At 38.5% G+C, this 21619-nt stretch overlaps 1 protein-coding gene across 2 annotated transcripts in view; it reads right to left on the bottom strand.

Moving 5' to 3' along the window:
• Window positions 1–21619, bottom strand: part of DNAH12 (dynein axonemal heavy chain 12) — a 238947-nt gene that overhangs the window by 174291 nt on the left and 43037 nt on the right. Inside the window, exons 11-13 of one of the 2 annotated variants that reach the window (XM_015446091.4) lie at window positions 21135–21226; window positions 9299–9477; window positions 4052–4187 (exon numbers count right to left, since the gene is read on the bottom strand). In XM_015446091.4, the coding sequence (XP_015301577.3) occupies window positions 4052–4187; window positions 9299–9477; window positions 21135–21226 (407 nt within the window). Of the gene's footprint in view, window positions 1–4051; window positions 4188–9298; window positions 9478–17502; window positions 18039–21134; window positions 21227–21619 lie in introns of those variants that run through there. The other variant, XM_065540821.2, reaches the window with a different exon arrangement.

Genomic DNA, 21619 nt, shown 5'->3' on the forward strand with positions numbered 1-21619 from the left:
TCGTGCCACTGCACACCAGCCTGGGCAACAGAGTGAGACTCCGTCTCAAAAAAAAAAAAAAAAGGAGGTGAGTTGCAAAGAAAAAAAACTCTTAAAACAATAGATTTATCTGAGTAGAGAGATTGAATATTTTTACCCTCTATATCTTTCATTGTTCTATAAGCTGTACTGTAGCACTAATTTTTAAGAACTGAAATACAGATTCAAAGGCAAATTTAAGGTTTTTGATTTTATATTATATGTATGTATTTTATATATTATATATCATATAGATATAAAATTATGTATTGAAAATAACATTAAATATGCATTTTGTACATTCTATATATTTTATATATACAATGCACATAGAAATAAAACTTTAAAATAAAAAACGATCCATGTAATTCATTATACTAACAGATTAAAGAGAAAAAGCATATGATCACCACAATACATGCAAAAAAGGCATGTAGTGAAATTCAAAGTTCACTCATACTAATTTTTCTTTTCAAAAAACCTAGTAGCACATCAGCAATAGAAGGGAATTCATTAATCTGGCAAAAGTACCTGTATAAAACCTACGACAAATGTCATACTTAATAGTGAAATATTCCCAGCACTTTGGGAGGCCGAGACGGGCGGATCATGAGGTCAAGAGATAGAGACCATCCTGGCTAACACGGTGAAACCCCGACTCTACTAAAAAATACAAAAAATTAGCCGGGCGAGGTGGCGGGCGCCTGTAGTTCCAGCTACTCGGGAGGCTGAGGCAGGAGAATGGCGGGAACCCGGGAGGCGGAGCTTGCAGTGAGCTGAGATCTGGCCACTGCACTCCAGCCTGGGTGACAGAGCGAGACTCCGTCTCAGAAAAAAAAAAAAAAAAAAGAAAGCTTTCCCCTTAAGGTTGGGATAAAGATGGGAAAACTGTCATCCACTGCTATTCAACATTGTACTAGAGTCCCAGACAGTCCACTGTTGCAAAGAAAATAAACAAAGTTTTGCAAATGTGTAACATTTGGTCATGAAAAACAAAACTGTCATTATTTGCAAGTTATATAATGAATGGTACATGCAGACATTCAAAAATAATCTTCAGATAAAGTATTAAAATTAAGAAGAGAAATTTAAAATATATAAAAATAGTAAAGTTAAATTTTTTTTTTTAGAGACGGAGTTTCACTCTTTTTGCCCAGGCTGGAGTGCAATGGCGCAATCTCGGCTCACTGCAACCTCCGCCTCCCAGGTTCAAGTGATTCCCTTGCCTCAGCCTCCCAAGTAGCTGGGATTACAGGCATGTGCCACCAAGCCTGGCCAACTTTTTGTATTTAGTAGAGATGGGGTTTCACCATGTTGGTCAGTCTGGTCTCGAACTTCTGACCTCAGGTGCTCCACCTACCTCCGCCTCCCAAAGTACTGGGATTACAGGCATGAGCCACTGCGCATGGCCTAAAGTTCAAAGTTTTAAATAGAAAATGTTGAAAGAAAAATTGAATGATGGGTATTAAATTAGTATATAAAAATACATTTTGGCAGAGCATGGTGGCTCATGCCTGTAATCCCAGCACTTTGGGAGGCCAAGTCGGGCGGATCATGAGGTCAAGAGATGGAGACCATCCTGGCCAACATAGTGAAACCCCATCTCTACTAAAAATACAAAAATTAGCTGGGCGTGGTGGTGCTAGCTGGGCATGGTGGCACGTGCCTGTAGTCCCAGCTACTTGGGAGGCTGAGGCAGGAGAATCTCTTGAACCCGGGAGGCAAAGGTTGCAATGAGCTGGGATTGCACCATTGCACTCCAGCTTGGTGACAGAGTGAGACTCTGTCAAAAAAAAATAAACAAAAAAAGGCCAATGGAACAGAACAAGCTGCCTCAAAACAGATCTATACATATATGGACACAGTGGGGATGGTCTCTTCAGTAAATGTGTAATTGCTCATCTATATGGGAAAATATTTAAATTGGACCTCACATTATTTACAGAAATAAATTTTCAGGATTGAAACCTAAATCTGAAAAGCAAATCTAAACAGCTTCTAGAAAAGGGTGGAAGAAAAATATCTTTGAACCAAGGTAGCAGAGGATTTCTTAAACAAAATACAGAAAGCACTAGGTATAAAATAAAAGATTGCTCCTTTTAACTGCATTAAAATTAAGGCAACATGGCAAGACCTTGTCTCCAACAGAAAAGAAAGAAAGAAAGGAAGAAAGGAAGAAAAGAGAGAGAGAGAAAGAGGAAGGAAGGAAGGAAGGAAATAAAAAGTTCCTCCGTTTATTATAAAATAAAAGATTGCTTCATTTAACTGCATTAAAATTAAAGACTTCTGTTCATCAAAAACACCATTAAAAAATTAAATTACAGAGTGAATAAAAAGATACCTAATAATATATTTAAAATTACTACATTGAACTGTACACTTAAAAATGGTTAAAATGGTAAATGTTGTGTTATGTTTATTTTGCTGCTCCTTAACTGCTACAAATCAATAAGGAAAAGGTACATAACCCAAAAAATAAACGAGCAAAATATATGTACTATCATTTCACAAAAGAGGCACTCCAAATGGCCAATAAACATATGAAAAGTGTTCAAATTCATTTCTTTTTAGGAAAATGCAAATTGAAAATACCATAACTTTCACCCAATAGACTGGCAAAATTTAAACCATCTCACAATTGCAAGTAAGAATGTTAAAATAATAGACATTTTGTACACTGCTAATAGGAGTCTAAAACTGGAACTACTTAGAAAAGAATTTTGCCTTAATTAGTAAAGGTGAAGAAAAGCATATCCTATAACACCTGGAAGAAATGAATGAATGTGTGCACTGGGATACATGTATAAAAATGTTCTCAGAATCATTGCCAGTAATACCAGAAGCAGAAATAACCAAATATCCAGAACAGTAAAATTTTTAAAATAAATTATTGTATACAATGTGGAATGGATACAATATGGAATGGAATACTAGACAGCAATGAAAATCAGCTAAAGTTAAGGAACAATGACATTACTAACATAACATTGATGAGAGGCAAAAGAATATAAATAGTATGATTCCCTTTATATAAAGACCAAAATCAGAAGAAATTAACTATATTGATTAGAAATACATGTTTAAGTTGTACAACTATAAAAAAGAACAAGGAAGTAATTACTATAAAAATCAGAATTGGCCAGGCGCAGTGGCTCATGCCTGTAATTCCAGCACTTTGGGAGGCCGAGGTGGGCGGATCATAAAGTCAGGAGTTCAAGACCAGCCAGGTCAATATGGTGAAGCCCAATCTCTACTAAAAATACAAAAATTCTCCGGGCATGGTGGCGGGTGCCTGTAGTCCCAGCTACTCGGGAGGCTGAGGCAGGAGAATCACTTGAACCCAGGAAGCAGAGGTTGCAGTGAGCCGAAATCTTGCCACTGCACTCCAGCCTGGGCGACAGAGTGAGACTCCATCTCAAAAAAATAAAAAATAAAAAATAAAAAATCAGAATGCTGCTAGCATCCAGAAGACGAGGGATTATGATGCGTTTCTAGTGGGTCAGCAAGGTTCTATTTATTTTCCTATGTGGCAATTACTGGCAGTTTACTTTAGAACATTCTAAATTGTACAGTTTGTATTTTATATAATTTTGGTATATGTGTTGTTTAACATTTTTTAAAGTTTTTTAAACAAAGAATAAGAGTGAAATATAGGTAAATAGGTACATAATCTTGTGCTGGAAAAGGTATAAGCATACGATTAAATGCAGAAACTATAAAAAAAATTTTTTTAATATATATTGTTTAAGGACATACACACAATTGGTGAAACTAAAGAAATTCAAAGCTATGATTACTGTAAAAATCAACTGCTAATCTCTAGAGGAGGACAGAGGAGGAGAGGCATGGCGATCAGAAAGTTATATGCAGAGTCCTAGGGTGCTGACAATATCTTATTTCTTGACCTAGGTGGTGGCAATATAACTGCTCAATTTACAACTACTTGTGTAACTATATATTTTACACATCTTCACTATGAATATCATATTTCAAATGAAAACAAACCAAAATATGTAAATTAAAAGTTTCTTACCTGGATCCTTAAAATCAACTCTTCGATTCCTGCAGTCCGGGCTTTTTCTACATAAGATATCAGATCCATCATCTCTTCTGTTGTTTCAGGGACTTTTAATGCATGTTCTTTAATTGCTTCAAATTCACTGCAAATACTGACATAAAACTCCACCTTAATAGACTGATGTTAATTATTGTTATATCATATTCAATAAATGTGTGTTATGATGATTATTATAAAATAAGAACGGCCGGGAGTGGTGGCTCACGCCTGTAAGCCCAGCACTTTGGGAGGCCGAGGGGGGCGGATCATGAGGTCAGGAGATCGAGACCATCCTGGCTAACACGGTGAAACCCCATCTCTACTAAAAATACAAAAAAAATTAGCCGGGCGTGGTGGCGGGCACCTGTAGTCCCAGCTACTTGGGAGGCTGAGGCAGGAGAATGGCGTGAACCTGGGAGGTGGAGCTTGCAGTGAGGTGAGATGCACCACTGCACTCCTGGGCAACAGAGCAAGACTCCGTCTCAAAAAAATAAAAAATAAAAAATAAGAACTATGATATCCTAAAAATAATTGCTCAATTCACTAAATTACCTTAAAAACATTTAAGCTTGGCCAGGTACAGTGGCTCACACCTGTAAACAGCACTTTGAGAGGCCAAGGCAGGCAGATCACTTGAGCTCAAGAGTTCAAAAACAGCCTGTGCAACATGGTGAAACCCTGTCTCTACAAAAAAGATACAAAAATTATCTGGGCCTGGTGGCACATGCCTGTAGTCCCAGCTACTTGGGAAGCTGAGGCAGGAGGATCACTTGAGCCTGGGAGGTTGAGCTGCAGTGAGCCATGATTGCACACTGCACTCCAGTCTGGGTGACAGAGTGAGGCACTGTCTCAAAAAAAAAAAAAAAAAAAAAAAAAAAAAAAAAAAAAATTAAGCTTATCTGCTATAACTCAGTATATACTATACATCAATAAAACCTATAAAATTAAGGTAATAATTTCATGCAAAATTATGGCATATTAGAAAAAATTTTAGCGACCTCTTCAACTCTCTTAAATACCCAGGTAACATTCATCTTTCTGGATTGTTGCAAAACAATAATGAATGTAAAGGGTCTAGCATATAGTACACTCTATTTACTGATAACTATAATCATTAATATAATCATTAGTTTTTTAATTATTATTAGTGCCTCTTGTGAAACATGACAGTACAGCAAGTAAACAGATCACCCCTTATACATAGTTTCTTTAATTAACTGTTCTCTTAGAATATCCCATGTAGGATATGAGCCTAGATATCCTACAGCATTATTGAACTAAAGTTACATTTCATAGAATTATTTCCTGAGCTTTAAAATATCTGGGCCAAACTAATCTTTGATAAAGCATATAAAAACATAAATTGGGGAAAGGACACCCTATTCAATAAATAGTGCTGGGAAACCTGAATAGCCACAGGATCCCCATCTCTCACCTTATACAAAAATCACCTCAAGACGGATCAAAGACTTAAATCCAAGACCTGAAACCATAAAAATTCTAGAAAATAACATCGGGGCCGGGCGCGGTGGCTCAAGCCTGTAATCCCAGCACTTTGGGAGGCCGAGACGGGTGGATCACGAGGTCAGGAGATCGAAACCATCCTGGCTAACACGGTGAAACCCCGTCTCTATTAAGAAATACAAAAAACTAGCCGGGCGAGGTGGCGGGCGCCTGTAGTCCCAGCTACTCGGGAGGCTGAGGCCGGAGAATGGCGTGAACCCGGGAGGCGGAGCTTGCAGTGAGCTGAGATCCGGCCACTGCACTCCAGCTTGGGCGACAGAGCGAGACTCCGTCTCAAAAAAAAAAAAAAAAAAAAAAAAAATCGGAAAAAAGCTCCTGGACATTGGCCTAGGCAAAGAATTCGTGACTAAGACCTCAAAAGCAAACACAACAAAAACAAAAATAAATAAATGGGACCTAATTAAACTGAAAAGCTTCTGCACAGCAAAAGAAATAATCAGCAGGGTAAACAGACAACCCACAGAGTGGGAGAAAATATTTGCAAACTCTGCCTCCAACAAAAGACTAGTATCCAGAATCCACAATGAACTCAAACAAATCTGCAAGGAAAAAACAAATAATCTCATCAAAAAGTGAGCAAAGGACATGAATAGGCATTTCTCAAAAGAAAACAGACAAACAGCCAACAAACCGATGAAAAAATGCTGAACATAACTAATCATCATGGAAATGCAAATTAAAACCACAATGAGATACCACCTCACTCCTTCAGAAATGGCCATAATTTTCAAAAAACAATAGATGCTGGCATGCATGTGGTGAAGAGGGAACATTTAAACTGCTTGTGAGAATGTAAATTAGTACAACCACTATGGAAAACAGTATTGAGATTCCTTAAAGAACTAAAAATAGAACTACCATTCAATCAAGCAATCCCAAAGGAAAAGAAGTCATTATATGAAAAAGATACCTGCACAAGCATGTTTATTAGCAGCACAGTTCACAATTGCAAAGATACAGAACCAACCTAAGTGCCCATCGACCAATGAGTGGATAAAGGAAATGTGGTATATAGACACCATCAAATACTACTTAGCCATAAAAAGGAATGAAATAATGTCCTTTGCCATAATTTGGATGGAGCTGGAGGCCATTATTCTTTTTTCTTTTTTCTAAGACAGAGTCTCACTCTGTTGCCCAGGCTAGAGTGCAGTGGTACAATACACCACAACCTCCACCTCCCAGGTTCAAGCCATTCTCCTGCCTCAGCCTCCCGAGTAGCTGGGATTACAGGCATGTGCCACCACGCTCGGCTAATTTTCGTATTTTGAGTAGAGATGGGGGTTTCACCATGTTGGCCAGGCTGGTCTTGAACTCCTGACCTCGTGATCCACCTGCCTTGGCCTCCCAAAGTGGTGGGATTACAGGCATGAGCCACCGCACCCAGCTGGAGGCCATTATTCTAAGTGAAGTAACTCAGGAATGGAAAACCAAATATTGTATATTCTCATAAGTGGGAGCTAAGCTATGAGGATGCAAAACAGTAATACAATGGACTTTGGGGACTCGGTGTGGGGAAGGCTGAGAGGGAGGTGAGGGTTAAAAGACTACATATTGGTACAATGTACACTGCTTGGGTGATGGGTACGATAAAATCTCAGAAATCACCACTAAAGAACTTACCTACGAGGCGCAGTGGCTCATGCCTGTAATCCCAGTACTTTGGGAGGCCCAGGCGGGTAGATCACTTGAGGTCAGAAGTTCCAGCCTGACCAACATGGTGAAACCCCGTCTCTACTAAAAATACAAAATTAGCCAGGCATGGTGGCACACACCAGTAGTCCCAGCTATTTGGGGGGCTGAGGCAAGAGAATAGCTTGAACCTGGGAGGCAGAGGTTGCAGTGACACTCGATCTCAAAAAAAAAAAAAAGGAATTTACCCATGTAACCAAATCACTTATACCCCCCAAAACTATTGAAATTTTAAAAATTAAATTAATTTTTTCTTTAAGAAAAAAATATCTACCCCAGACACAGAGGCTCACGCTTGTAACCCCAGTACTTTGGGAGGCTGAGGTAGGAGGAGCTCTTGACTCCAGGAGGTTGAAATCAGCCTGGGCAACATGGCAAAACCATGTCTCTACTAAAAATTTTTTTTTAATTTTAAGTTAGAAATCTGTATTGTCATGCTATTACTAGAAATATCAGGAAAAAACATGTAAAAACAAAGTGTAAAAGAGGTAAATGATTTTTTAGTTCATGCAGGAATTTGGAGAAATACGTGAGAAATTATACTTGCTCATTCACTCATTTAATAAATAGCTGAGTACCTACAATATGCTAAGGAAAATTCTAAACATTGTAAACATAGCAGTAAATGAGACCCTGCCCTCATAAAGCTGGTATTGAAACTGAGGAGAGAGACAAAAGCACACAAATATGTACTCTGTTAGGTAGCAAAAAAAAATGCTGGCCAGGCGCGGTGGCTCATGCCTGTAATCCGAGCACTTTGGGAGGCCGAGGCAGGCGGATCACGAAGTCAGGAGAGCGAGACCACCCTGGCTAACATGGTGAAACCCCATCTCTACTAAAAATACAAAAACAAATTAGCCGGGCATGATGGCAGGCGTCTGTAGTCCCAGCTACTCAGGAGGCTGAGGCAGGAGAATGGCGTGAACCTGGGAGGCCAAGGTTGCAGTGAGCCGAGATTGCGCCACCGCACTCCAGCCTTGTGAGAATGTAAATTAGTACAGAGCAAGACTCCGTCTCAAAAAAAAAAAAAAAAAAAAAAAATGCTGAGGATCCCTTGAGCCCAGGAATTCAAGGCTGCAGTGAGCTGTAATTGTGCTACTGCACTTCGGTCTGGGCATTATAGTGAGACCCTGTCTCTAAAGAAAAAAAAAAAAAAAAAAAAGCTATGAAGAAAAATAAAGCACCATAAAAGGAAAAAGAATGATGGAGTGTCAAGAAGAAGCCGCTATTTTACACAGAGGGGCCAGAGAAGGCCTTTCCAGGGAGGTGATATTCAAGGTGAGTGAAAAACAAATGAGTTGTCAAATACCAGGAAAAGAGATTCCAGGAAGAAAAAACAGCAAGGCCATAAGGTGCTAATAGGCTTGACATACTTTAGGAATGGCAAACGAAGTTGAAGTGGTGAGCAGAAATCAGATAATGTAGGACTTTATAGTTAATTATTGAATATCAGAAATACAGGAGGAATGTGCCAGGCACAGTGGCCCACACCTGTAATTCCAACACTGGGAGGCTGAGACGGGAGGATCACTTGAGTCCAGGAGTTTGAGAGCAGCCTAGGCAACATGACAACACCTTATCTCTAATAGAAGGAAAGGAAAGGAAGGGCAGGGAAGGGGAGGGGGAAGGGAAGGGGAAGGGGAAGGGAAGGGGAAGGGAAGGGGAAGGGGAAGGGAAGGGGAAGGGGAAGGAAGGGGGAAGGGGAAGGGAAGGGGAAGGGGAAGGAAGGGGGAAGGGGAAGGGAGGGGAATGGGAAGGGAGAACTATTCGTTACTGGGCTTAATACCTGAATGACGAAATGATCTGCATTTAAAAAGGTATCAAACAGTATCAAACAAAAAGAAGCAAGCCCAACGGGACTACAAAGGCACCTCTATAGGAGGCAGCTATGGAGAAAAAGTTGTAAGTACTTACATATTTTAAGCTTTTGTTTTTAAACAGGAATTACTTTAGCAAAGTATTTCTTTTAGCCATATAATTCTGAGTTTGGGAATTAATTCTACTTACCGTTCATTTTCTTTTCTATATTTTGAAACTATGTCATTTAATAATATGTTTGCAAAGGCTTTTGCTTTATTTGTCAGGCCTGTCTTCAAATCTTCACAATCCAAGCGCACCATAGGGTAATGAATCCACTGAGGCAAAAGCATTATTTCTGAGGCAAGACTGAAAAATTTTTCTATAAACTTGAAAAAAAGTGTTCAAATGAAAAAAACGTTTAGAACTTTCAGTGATTTTATAATATTGTATTGTTATGAGTCTTAATTATATAATATAAATACAACTTTATTTTTTGCTAAGTGACTAAAATTTTTTCCCTTGTTTCATACATATTTTTTCACCTATTCTTTCATTAAGGAATTTGCCAATCTACCAGTAAATATCGAATACGATACCATTCACAGTATCAAAATCTGAACATATCACAAGGTAAAATTTCCCTCAATAATTATTTCTTAAAACTATCCCCAGAGTCAACCCATTTCTCTGTTTAGAAACAAACATATATCATGTAACAATTTGCATAGTGGATAAATATTTGCTTTTGCCATTACTGATAGCTCATTAAAGATTCTATTTTTTTCACTTTACATCCACATGGTCAAGGATTCTAATTCAATCTTTAGGAAAAAAGAAAAAATATATATATATATATATATAAGGAACTTATTGGTTTTTGTTAAAATACTCCAAGCCAGGCAAGATGGTTTGAGCCTATAATCCCAGCTACTCTTAGGAGGCTGAGGTGGGAGGATTGCTTGAGTTTAAGGTTGCAGGCAGCTATGATGGCACCCTGCATTTCATGCTGGGTGACAGTGTAAGACCCTATCTGTTAACAAAATAGTAATAATAATCCAGCAACAGATGCCCTGCAATTACCAAGATCCAAGATATTGGAATGTATGTCAACTTCTTAGTACCCAAACACTGGGGTAATTTTTAAAAATTAAACAAAGTAGTATCAAGAAAATCTGACAAGATATGTTGTACTTGGTAAAAGTGAAACACACTTACCAACTTTGAACTAACTTTGACTTAATTTCACAATCCACCTTTAATGTTTCTATCTGCCTTCCTTCTCGCTCGATCTCCACTCTCTACCGAAATGGCCTATTCCTTTTATTCTTCCTTCAGGAGAACTTTCCTTTATGTTTCTCTCTCTCAATGCTGTCCTATTTTTCTAGAGTATCTAGGATGTGGTGAATTGGGTTTAAATTTTTCAGTGTTCAAGGGGGAAGATAATAATTAATTGATTCAAAGACTGTCTTAAGCACCTGCCTTGTTCTTGGTTGGAAATACACCAAATAAGGCCAGGCACAGTGACTCACGCCTGTAATCCCAGCACTCTGGGAGGCCGAGGCGGGTGGATCACCTAAGGTCAGGAGTTCGAGACCAGCCTGGCCAACATGGTGAAACCCCGTCTCTACTAAAAATACAAAAATTAGCTGGATGTGGTGGCACACGCCTGTAATCCCAGCTACTCAAGAGGCTGAGAATCGCTTGAACCTGAGAGGTAGAGGTTGCAGTGAGCCGAGATCACACCACCGCACTCCAGCCTGGAATACAGAGCAAGACCCTATCTCAAAAAAAAAAAAAAAAAAAAAGTTCCATCAAATAAAGGGTAGACAGAACTCATGGCATTGAAAAAAGATGAATATGGATAAATTTTACCATGATGAAAGAAGAAAAACACAAAAGAATATATACAATGCGATACTTTTCATACAAACTTACCATGGACAAAACTAAACTATATTATTTAAGTATACATACATAGGTGGTAAAACCATAAAGGAAAGCAAGAAATGTCAGGATAATAGTTACCAATAAAGACAGAAGAAAGTTATAATTGGGGAGAGGCACGTGGTGGCTTCTGGGTGTTGCAAAGTTCTCATTCTTAAGCTACGTGGTTATTACCACCTAGGTTATAATTACCTATCTGTCTATACATATGTACTATGTATGTTATATTTCACAATTATATTAGGTTTTTTCATGGAACATTTTAAACATACAAAAATAAACAAAATGTACCCATCATCCAGTTTCAACAATTAGCAACTCATCACCAACCTTTTTTTAACTATACTCCTAACCACTCCCCTGTCCTGTTTTATTTTTACACAAATCACAAGCATCCTATAAATTCATCTGTATAAGCCAGGCATGATGGCTCATGCCTGTAGACCCCCCCAGCATTTTGGGAGACTGAGTCAGGAGGATTGCTTGAAGCCAGGAGTTCGAGATCAGCCTGAGCAACAAAGTGAACCCCCAATCTCTACAAAAAAAAAAAATTTTTTTTTAAATTAGCCTTTCAGCTTGGGTAACATGGTGAAACCCCGTCTCTACAAAAAATACAAAAATTAGCCAGGTGTTGTGGTGCGTGCCTGTAGTCTCAGCTATTCAGGAGGCTAAGGTGGGAGGATCACTTGAGCCCAGAAGGCAGAAGCTGCGTTAAGCCATGATCACACCACTGCTCTCCAGCCTGAGTGACTGAGACTCCGCATGAAAAAAAAAAAAAATTAGGCATGGTGGAATATGCCTTTAATCCTTGCTACTTAGGAGGCTGAGGTAGAATGATCATTTGATCCCAGGAACTTGAGGCTGCACTGAGCTATGCTCACATCACTGCACTCCAGTCTGGACAACAGAGACCCTGTCTCTAAAAAAATAAATTAAATAATAAGCCGGGCGTGGTGGCCCATGCCTGTAATCCCAGCACTTTAGGAGGCTGAGGTGGGTGGAGCACCTGAGGTCAGGAGTTCAAGACCAGCCTGACCAACATGGAGAAACCCCTTCTCTACTAAAAATACAAAATTAGCCGGGCATGGTGGCGCATGCCTGTAATCCCAGCTACTCAGGAGGCTGAGACAGGAGAGTTGCTTGAACCCAAGAGGTGGAGGTTGTGGTGAGCCAAGATTGCACCATTGCACTCCAGCCTGGGCAGCAAGAGTGAAACTTGGTCTCAATAAATAAATAAATAAATAAATAAATAATAAATAAGTTCATCTGTACAGATGTTACAGTTCATCATTCTTAAATTTCCCCCCAAATAGGCATACTAACCACAACTACAGTATATCAGAAACTGACAAAGAAATCCAGGAATATGTTACTAAATCTAAAAGTAAATTTTCAAATAGTTATATAAACTATCCCAAAATTATTACAAAATTCTAGAAAATGTCACTACAAAATAATAGACCTAAGGAAATAATCATTTTAAAAGTTAATGAGGTGGGGTGCAGTGGCTCACACCTGTAATCCTTGCATTTTGGGAGGCTGAGGTAGGTGGATCATGATCAGGAGGTTGAGACCATCCTGGCCAACATGGTGAAACCCTGTCTACTAAAAATACAAAAATTGGCCAGGTGTAGTGGTGGGCACCTGTAGTCTCAGCTACTCAGGAGGCTGAGGCAGGAGAATCGCTTGGGCCCAGGAGGCGGAGCTTGCAGTGAGCCGAGATGACGCCACTGCACTCCAGCCTGGGTGACAGGGCGAGACTCTTTTTTGTCTTAAAACAAAAAAAACAAAAAAACAAAAACAAACGGAAAAAAACTTTAATGAAACATATGCTTGGTCTTGATATTTAGGGCTTATAGATACTACAGGTTATACCCAGGCCACAAAAAATTTAGCTGGTAATTCATAGAACATTTATTGTGTCTATTCTCTGCATAGCACTGTATTGAAATATATGGTAAAATACAAATGAAAGAGAATACACTTGGCCCTCTGTATCCACGGGTTCCACATCTGCAGATTCAACTAATGGCAAACTGAAAATATTTGAGAAAAGCCATAAAAATAACAATAAAATAATTCAAATAAAAAACAATACAGTATAACTCTTTATATAGCATTTATGTTGCATTAGGTATTATAAGTAATCTAGAGATAGTTTAAAGTATACTAGAGGATGTGCATAAATTATATGCAAATACTACACCATTTTATATGAGACTTGAGCATCTGCAGATTTTGATATCTATAGATGGGTCCTAGAACAAATACCTGCAGCTACCAAAAGACAACTATATGCCATCTCTGAATTTGTGAAAGTAATTATGCATTTATGCATTCACAAAATAGTTTCATGAAACCATATAAACCAAATAAGGTAAAAAGTATGCATATTAGAAAAAAACCCATAGTCATCTCAATAGATGCCAAAAAAGCATTAAACAAACTGGTCTAAAGGTAGTGAGTTATCTCATTTGATTGTTCACAGTTAATCACAGATCAAACTGCTTGTTCTACTCTTTCCCCCTTTCTCACTATTGGGTACTTGACCAGTCAAAAAAGAAAAAAAAAAAAAAGCATATAACGAAACCCAACACTCTTTCATGGTAAAAACACAAACTAGGAATAGAAGAGAACATCCTCAACTTTCATAAGGCATGTCTAGGAAAAACCTACAACTAACATTATACTTAATGATGAAAAAATGAACATTTCCCTCTAAGATCAAGAACAAGATAAGGGCCAGGCACAGTGGTTCATGCTTGTAATCCCAGAGCTTTGGGAGGCTGAGGCAGGAGGATCACTTTCATCCAGGAGTTTGAGACCAGCCTGAGCAACATAGTGAGACCCCATCTCTACAAAAAATACAAAAATTAGCTGGGTGTGATGGCACACGCCTATTGTTCCAGCTACTTGGGAGGCTGAGGTGGGAAGATGGCTTGAGCCTGGGAGGTCAAGGCAGCAGTGAGCAAGGTTCTACCACTGCACTCCAGTCTGGATAACAGAGTGAGACCTTGTCTAAAAAAAAAAAAAAAAGAACTTGTACTACAGTGGCTGGGCACAGTGTCTCATGCCTATAATCCTGGCACTTTAGGAGGCTGAGGTGCATGGATTACTTGAGCCCAGGAGTTTGAGACCAACCTGGGCAACATAGTGAGACCTTGTCTCTACTAAAAACAAAAAAATAACTTAGCTAGACGTGGTGGTCTGTGCCTGTAGTCCCAGATACTTAGGAGGCTGAGGTGGGAGGATCACTGGAGTCTCGGAGGTTGAGGCTGCAGTGAGCTGAGATCACATCACTGTACTCCAGCCTGAGCAACAAAGTGAGACCCTGTCTAAAACAAAACAAAACATTGTACTACAGATACTAGCCAGTGAAATTAGGCAAGAAAAATAAACAAAAGGAACTCAGATTAGAAAGGAAGTAAGACAATCACTATTGCACATGACATGATATTGTATACAGAAAATTCAGGGCCAAGTGTGGTAGCTCTCATCTGTAATTCCAGCACTTTGGGAGGCTGAGGCAGGTGGATCGCTTGAGCTCAGGAGTTTGAGATTGGCCTAGGCAACATGGCGAAATCCCTTCTCTCAAAAAATACAAGTTATCCCACCATAGTGGCATATGCCTGTATTCCCAGCTACTCAGGAGGCTGAGGCAGGAGGATCACTTAAGCCTGAGAGGTTGAGGCTGCAGTGAGCTGTGACAACACCACTACAACCCAGTCTGGGCGGCAGAGCAAGACCCTGCCTCAAAAAAAAATTTAAAAAAAAATGTTGCTAGAGATAAAGAGAGATATTTTAAAATAATAAAAGGGTCAGTCCATCAGAAAGATATGACATTTACACATATATAACAGAGTACCAAAATATGTGACACAGTAAATGACAGAAATAAATCATACTTTTTGATAGATTATATAATATTTGATTTTGATTGATTATATAATATGTGAATTACATCTCAATAAAGTTGTTTTGTAAAATAAAAGCTAGAGTATCAGTATCAGTAAAAAACTTCAGAATAAGAAACATAATCAGGGGCCAGGCGCGGTGGCTCACGCCTGTAATCCTAGCATTTTGGAAGGCTGAGGTGGGCAGATCACCTGAGGTCAGGAGTTCGAGACCAGCATGGCCAACATGTTGAAACCCCATGGCTACTAAAAAATACAAAAAAATTAGCTGGACATGGTGGCAGGCACTTGTAATCCCAGCTACTCAGGAGGCTGAGGCAGGAGAATCACTTGAACTCAGGAGGTAGAGGTGGCAGGGAGCCGAGATCGTGCCATTGCACTCTAGCCTGGGCAACAAGAGCAAGACTCCATCTCAAAAAATATATATATTTATATATTTTTAAATACATATTTGATATATATTTATATATAAATTTTATAAACATACAAATATATTTTATATTATTTTATATATTTTTATATATTTATATATGTATTTTAATCCCTGATTTTATATATATAAAAGATCAGGGATTTAAAAGGTTATTTTATAATAATAATGTTCATCAAGAAAATATAACAATCCTAAATATCTATGTATCCAAAACCAGAAATTCAATAGCCTGTGGCAAACCAAATCCTGTCAATGACCACCTGAGTGAACTTGGAATGATTCTGCCCCTAGTCAAACCTTCATAAGAACATAGCCCCAGCTGACAGCTTGACTGCAACTTTATGAGAAACTTTGAGCCATAGGGACCCAGCTGATCCAAGGCTGGATTCCTGACCCACAGATAGTATAAGATAATAAAGTTTGGTATTTTAAGGCACTAAATTTTGGGGGTAATTCAGGTTTATTCCAGGAAAACAACATTGGGTTAATATTTGAACATCAATAAATATAATTCAAAATATTAACAGAAAAAAAGAGAAAATCCATGTGATCAATTAAATATGTGCCAAAAAATACTTGACAAAATTCAGCACCCTCCCATTATAAAAACTCTTGGCAAACTTGGAATAGAAGGGAATTTCATTCACATGATAAAGGGCATCTACCAAAAACCCAACTCTTAACGTATTTAATGATGAAAATCTGAATATATTTCCCACAACACTATAAACACAGCAAGGATGCCCTATCTCACTGCTGCTATTCAACACTGTAATGTAAATAAAAATTGCTATTAAAAATACTATTTATGGCCAGGTGCAGTGGCTCATGCCTGTAATCCCAGCACTTTAGGAGGCCGAGGTAGGCAGATCACCTGAGTTAGGAGTTCAAGACCAGCCTGGCCAACATGGCAAAATCCTGTCTCTACTAAAAATACAAAAATTAGTTGGGTGTGGTGGCAAGTGCCTGTAATCCCAGCTACTGGGGAGGCTGAGGCAGGAGAATTGCTTGAACCCAGGAGGCAGAGGTTGCAGTGAGCCGAGATCGCACCATTACACTCCAGCCTGGGCAACAAGAGTGAAACTCTGTTTAAAAAAAAAAAAACTATAAGAAAATCAGGTAAACCTGAAACATTTTAAGGGACAGATTTAGGAAAATATTTGCAAGAGCTGTACAGTGCAAACTACAACTACATTGCTGAGTGAAATTAAAGAACGTCCAAATAAATTTAAATACATACTATGGTCATGTACTGAAAGCTTCTATTTCAAGATGGCAGCTCTTTCCAAATTGATTCAGAGATTCAATGCAATCCTAACCAAAATCCGAGCTGGCTTCTTTAGGAATTGATAGGTTGATTTTAAAATGTATATGGAAATGCCAAGCACCTAGAACAGTCCAAATAATTTTGGAAAAAGAACAAAGTGGGAGAACTTGCACTACTTGATTTTACAATTTACCATTAAACTACAGAAATCAAGGCAGTGTGGTACTGGCATAAGAATAGATATATAAATCAATGGAAAATAGAGAATCCAGAAATAGACCCACAGATATAGGGTCAATTGATTTTCAACAAAGATGGCAAGATACTTTAATGAGGACAAGACAGTATTTTTGACATATGATGCTGGGGCAGCTGGATGTCCACATGAAAAACATCTGAACCATGACCTATATCCCACACCACATACAAAAGTTAACTTACAAAGGGCATAGACCTAAATGTGAAAGTTACAACTATAAAACTTCTAGACGATCACATGTGTTGTTTAGGGATTCTAAGAAAAGCTTCTAGAGTAAAATATAGGAACGAATCTTTACGATCATGGAGTAGGAAAGATTTGTTAGGACACAAAAAGTATGAACCTCAGAAGAAAAAAGTGATAAACTAGAATTAATTATAATTTAAAATGTCTGCTCCTTGAAAGACATCGTTATAAAAATAAAATGTCAAGGCATAAACTATGAGATAATATTTGCAAAACTATTTCAGATAAAGAACTTTTACCCAGAATATATAAAGAATTCTTAAAACTCCATAACATTGATTATAACAATATAGTCCAATAAAATACATCCATTATAGCTCCACAATAAAACATAAAAACCCAATTTAAAATGTACAAACAATTAAGAGACACTTTATTTTTATTAATAAAAAGATACACAGATGGAACGTGACATGTTAAAAGATGCTAAACATCATTAGTCATTAGGGAAATGCAAATTAAAACCACAATGGGATACCAACATACACATGAAATTAAAAAGGCTGGTAATCTAGATGTGAAAGTGCAGTGGGAAAAAATAAAACAATAATAAAAAGTAAAAGACTGATAATCCCGAAGGCTGAAAAGGATGTAGAAGAACTGGACATCTCATACACTGCTGGTGAGATTGTACATGATATAACAACTTTGAGAGAAATTGAAGTTTCTTCTGTTTTTTGAGACAAGAGTTTTGCTCTGTCACCTGAGTTGGAGTGCAGTGTCATGATGATAACTCACTGCAGACTCGAACTCCTAGTCTCCGGTAATCCTTTCACCTCAGCCTCCTGAGTAGCTGAGACTACAGGTGCAAGCTACTATGCCTGGCTTAACAGTTTCTTTAAAAGTTAAACATACACTTCCCATACCACGTAGCAATCCAACTCCTAGAAAGAGAAATGAAAGCATATGTCCACACAAAGACTTATAAACAGAAGACCATAGTAACTTTATTCATAATAGCCAAAAACTGGAAACATCTCAAATACCCATCAAAATGTGAATGAATAAAGAAACTGTATATCTATACAGTGAAATACTACTAAGCAATAAAAGAAATAAGCTAGGCTGGGCGCAGTGGCTCACACCTGTAATCCCAGCACTTTGGGAGGCCGAGGCAGGCGGATCATGAGGTCAGGAGGTCGAGACCATCCTGGCTAACACGGTGAAACCCCTTCTCTACTAAAAATACAAAAAATTAGCCAGCCGTGGTGGCGGGCGCCTGTAGTCCCAGCCACTCGGGAGGCTGAAGCAGGAGAATGGCTCGAACCTGGGAGGCAGAAGTTGCAGTGAGCCGAGATTGCACCACTGCACTCTAGCCTGGGCGACAGAGCAAGACTCCGTCTCGAAAACAAAAACAAAAACAAAAAACACATATACATACAAAAACAAAAACAAACAAAAGAGGAATAAACTACTGATACGCACAACATAGATAAATCTCGAAAACTTTATGCTAATAAAAGAAATCAGATGCAAAAGAGTATGTATTTATGATTCTATTTATCTGAAACTTTAGAAAACAAAAACCTAATCTATAGTAACAGAAAGCATGCCAGCAGTTTCCTGAGGTCAGAGTTGGGGAGAATTGACCAGGACGGGGTATAAGAAAACTTTCTGAGGTAGGAGAAGTGTTCTACATCTTGATTCTGGTGATGGTTACATGAGTATACACATTTGTCAAAACTCATATAACTGTACAATTAAAATAGGTACATTTTATTGTATATAAACTAAATCTCAAGTTGATTTTTTAAAGTTAATTTCTCTTGAAATTAATAAAGAATTTTTTTTTTTTTTTTTTTTTTTTTTTTTTTGAGACGGAGTCTCGCTCTGTCACCCAGGCTGGAGTGCAGTGGCCGGATCTCAGCTCACTGCAAGCTCCGCCTCCCGGGTTCACGCCATTCTCCTGCCTCAGCCTCCCGAGTAGCTGGGACTACAGGCGCCCGCCACCTCGCCCGGCTAGTTTTTTGTAGTTTTAGTAGAGACGGGGTTTCACTGTGTTCACCAGGATGGTCTCGATCTCCTGACCTCGTGATCCACCCGTCTCGGCCTCCCAAAGTGCTGGGATTACAGGCTTGAGCCACCGCGCCCGGCCAATAAAGAATTTTTAAAAGGGATGGAATGACAAATAAATATAGCAAAATCCTAGAATGTAGGTGGTATGCTTTGTAAAATTCCTTCAATTTATTTGTACAGGCTGGGTGTGGTGGCTCATGCCTGCAATCCCAACACTTTGAGAGGCCAAGGTGGGAGGATTGCTTGAGTGTAGAAGTTCAAAACCACCCAGGGAAACGTAAGGAGACCCCATCTCAAAAAAAAAAAAAAAAAAAAAAACTTTAAACAAAAGTTAGCCGGGAGGTGTACGCTTCTAGTCTCAGCTACTCGGGAGGCTGAAGTGGAGGACTGCTTGAACCCGGGAGGTTAAGGCTGTAGTAAGCCATGATCATGCCACTGCACTCCAGCCTGGGCAATAGAGTGAGACCCTGTCTCAAAAAAAAAAAAAAACCTGTATATGTTTAATATTTAAGATGTTAGAAAAATTAAAATGTATAAAATATACATTTAAAAATCTAAACAGTCAATAGAAAGAAGGAAAGTGAAGAAATATTAGGCTAGTTTTAACCAATAGAACAAGGTCCCTTGAGGAGGTGGGAGTCTTTTCTCTTTCAATTGCCTTTTCCCCACTACTACCAGAATTTTTTTTTTTTTTTTTTTTTTTTTTTTGAGATGGAGCCTCACTCTGTTGCCCAGGCTGGAGTGCAGTGGCATGATCTCTGCTCACTGCAACCTTCGCCTCCCAGGTTCAAGCACTCCTACTCCTCAGTCCCCCTAGTAGCTGGGATTACAGGCATAGACAACCATGCTTGGCAAATTTTTTATTTTTAGTAGAGATGGGGTTTCGCCATGTTGGCCAGGCTGGTCTCGAACTCCTGACCTCACATGATCCACCTACCTTGGCCTCCTAAAGTGCTGAGATTAAAGGTGTGAGCCACTGCACTGGCCCAGAATTATCTTTCTAAAACTCAGATCCAAATAGATTATTTCCATGGCTAAAAACCTGCAGAACAAAGTACAAACTCTTGAGCAAAGATACTTCAGGATTTTCCCATGTGGCTCCAACTTACACTTCAAACTTCATCATATTCTAAATCTTCCATGTACTGTGTCCCTGTTACCTATTATTTAACTATTTTCATTCATTTATGTTCTCTGAACACCTTGGTTCATGCTACATCCCCTCCCTTCTCCACTTATAAAATCTACTTCAAAGCCCAACTCACATTTCACTTCTTGTGTAATATCTTCACCAATTTCCCAAAGCAAACAACACTTTGTCCATATCTCTATTCTAGTACTTATCTAATACTTCATAGTTGTTATTTCCATGTCAGGCTTCCAGGCCAAATATAAGCTCCTGAAGACAATAGTTGTATATATTTTTTTAAGACAGGGTCTCGCCCGGTTGCCCAGCTGGAGAACAGTGGTGCAATCAGAGCTCACTGCAGCCTCAACCTCCTGGGCTCAAGTGATCCTCTTGCCTCAGCCTCCTGAGTAAGAAGGAATACAGGAATGCACCACCATACCTGGCTAATTAAAAAAACAAACAAACAAAAAAAACTTTCATATAGACAGGGTCTCACTATGTTGCCCAGGCTGGTCTCAAATTCCTGGGCTCAAGCAATCCTCTTGTCTTGGCCTTTCAAAGTGCTGGGATTATAGGCATGAGCCACCATTCCCACCCTATCATTTATTTTTGCATCACCAAATCTTGCTAGGTGTCTGAATGTGATAAGGAAATTTTTATTGAATTAATAAATGAGTAAATGAATGACTAAAGAAATTATAAGGTAAGACAATGAGTTTTGTTGAAATTATATTTTAAATAAGAAATTATATTTAAACATTTACTTTTAGAATGGAAAGATCCTAATGTTACAAAAAATTCAAAACACATTAATAAAAACAGAATTACCACTTACCTCTGTATATTCATCAAAAGTATGATCTTCTGTCTGAAAAGTCTCTATATTCTCAACTGCGGTCCCATCAAGGAGCCAGTTATATTTTTCAACTGAAAATTAATAATCTAATTAAAATCTCAGTAATACCCTTTTTAGAAGATAAAACACTTTTTATATGATCATGGAATGGGGAACCTACTCAATTAAATATTATTATTAATAGAGTATTAACATATATGATTTACTATATTTTAAGAAAATGGGTAGAATAAAAGCAAACCAAGTTAAACACAAACATTTTAAAACAAAGGTAATAGAGTATTTGAGACTTTTAAGAATGACTTAGGGGTACAGATACACCAATTAATAGAAGATGTTGGTTAATAGAATGTCAAAGAACAACCATACATCCTGACCTCACACATACATGAGGAGACTTCAGACCAATAAAATTGAGCTACATCCTCTTTGAAACTATTCTCAGAAATTACCTTGCTTTTACC

Source organism: Macaca fascicularis, chromosome 2 (genome assembly GCF_037993035.2).
Source record: "Macaca fascicularis isolate 582-1 chromosome 2, T2T-MFA8v1.1".
Classification (NCBI taxonomy): Eukaryota; Metazoa; Chordata; class Mammalia; order Primates; family Cercopithecidae; genus Macaca; species Macaca fascicularis.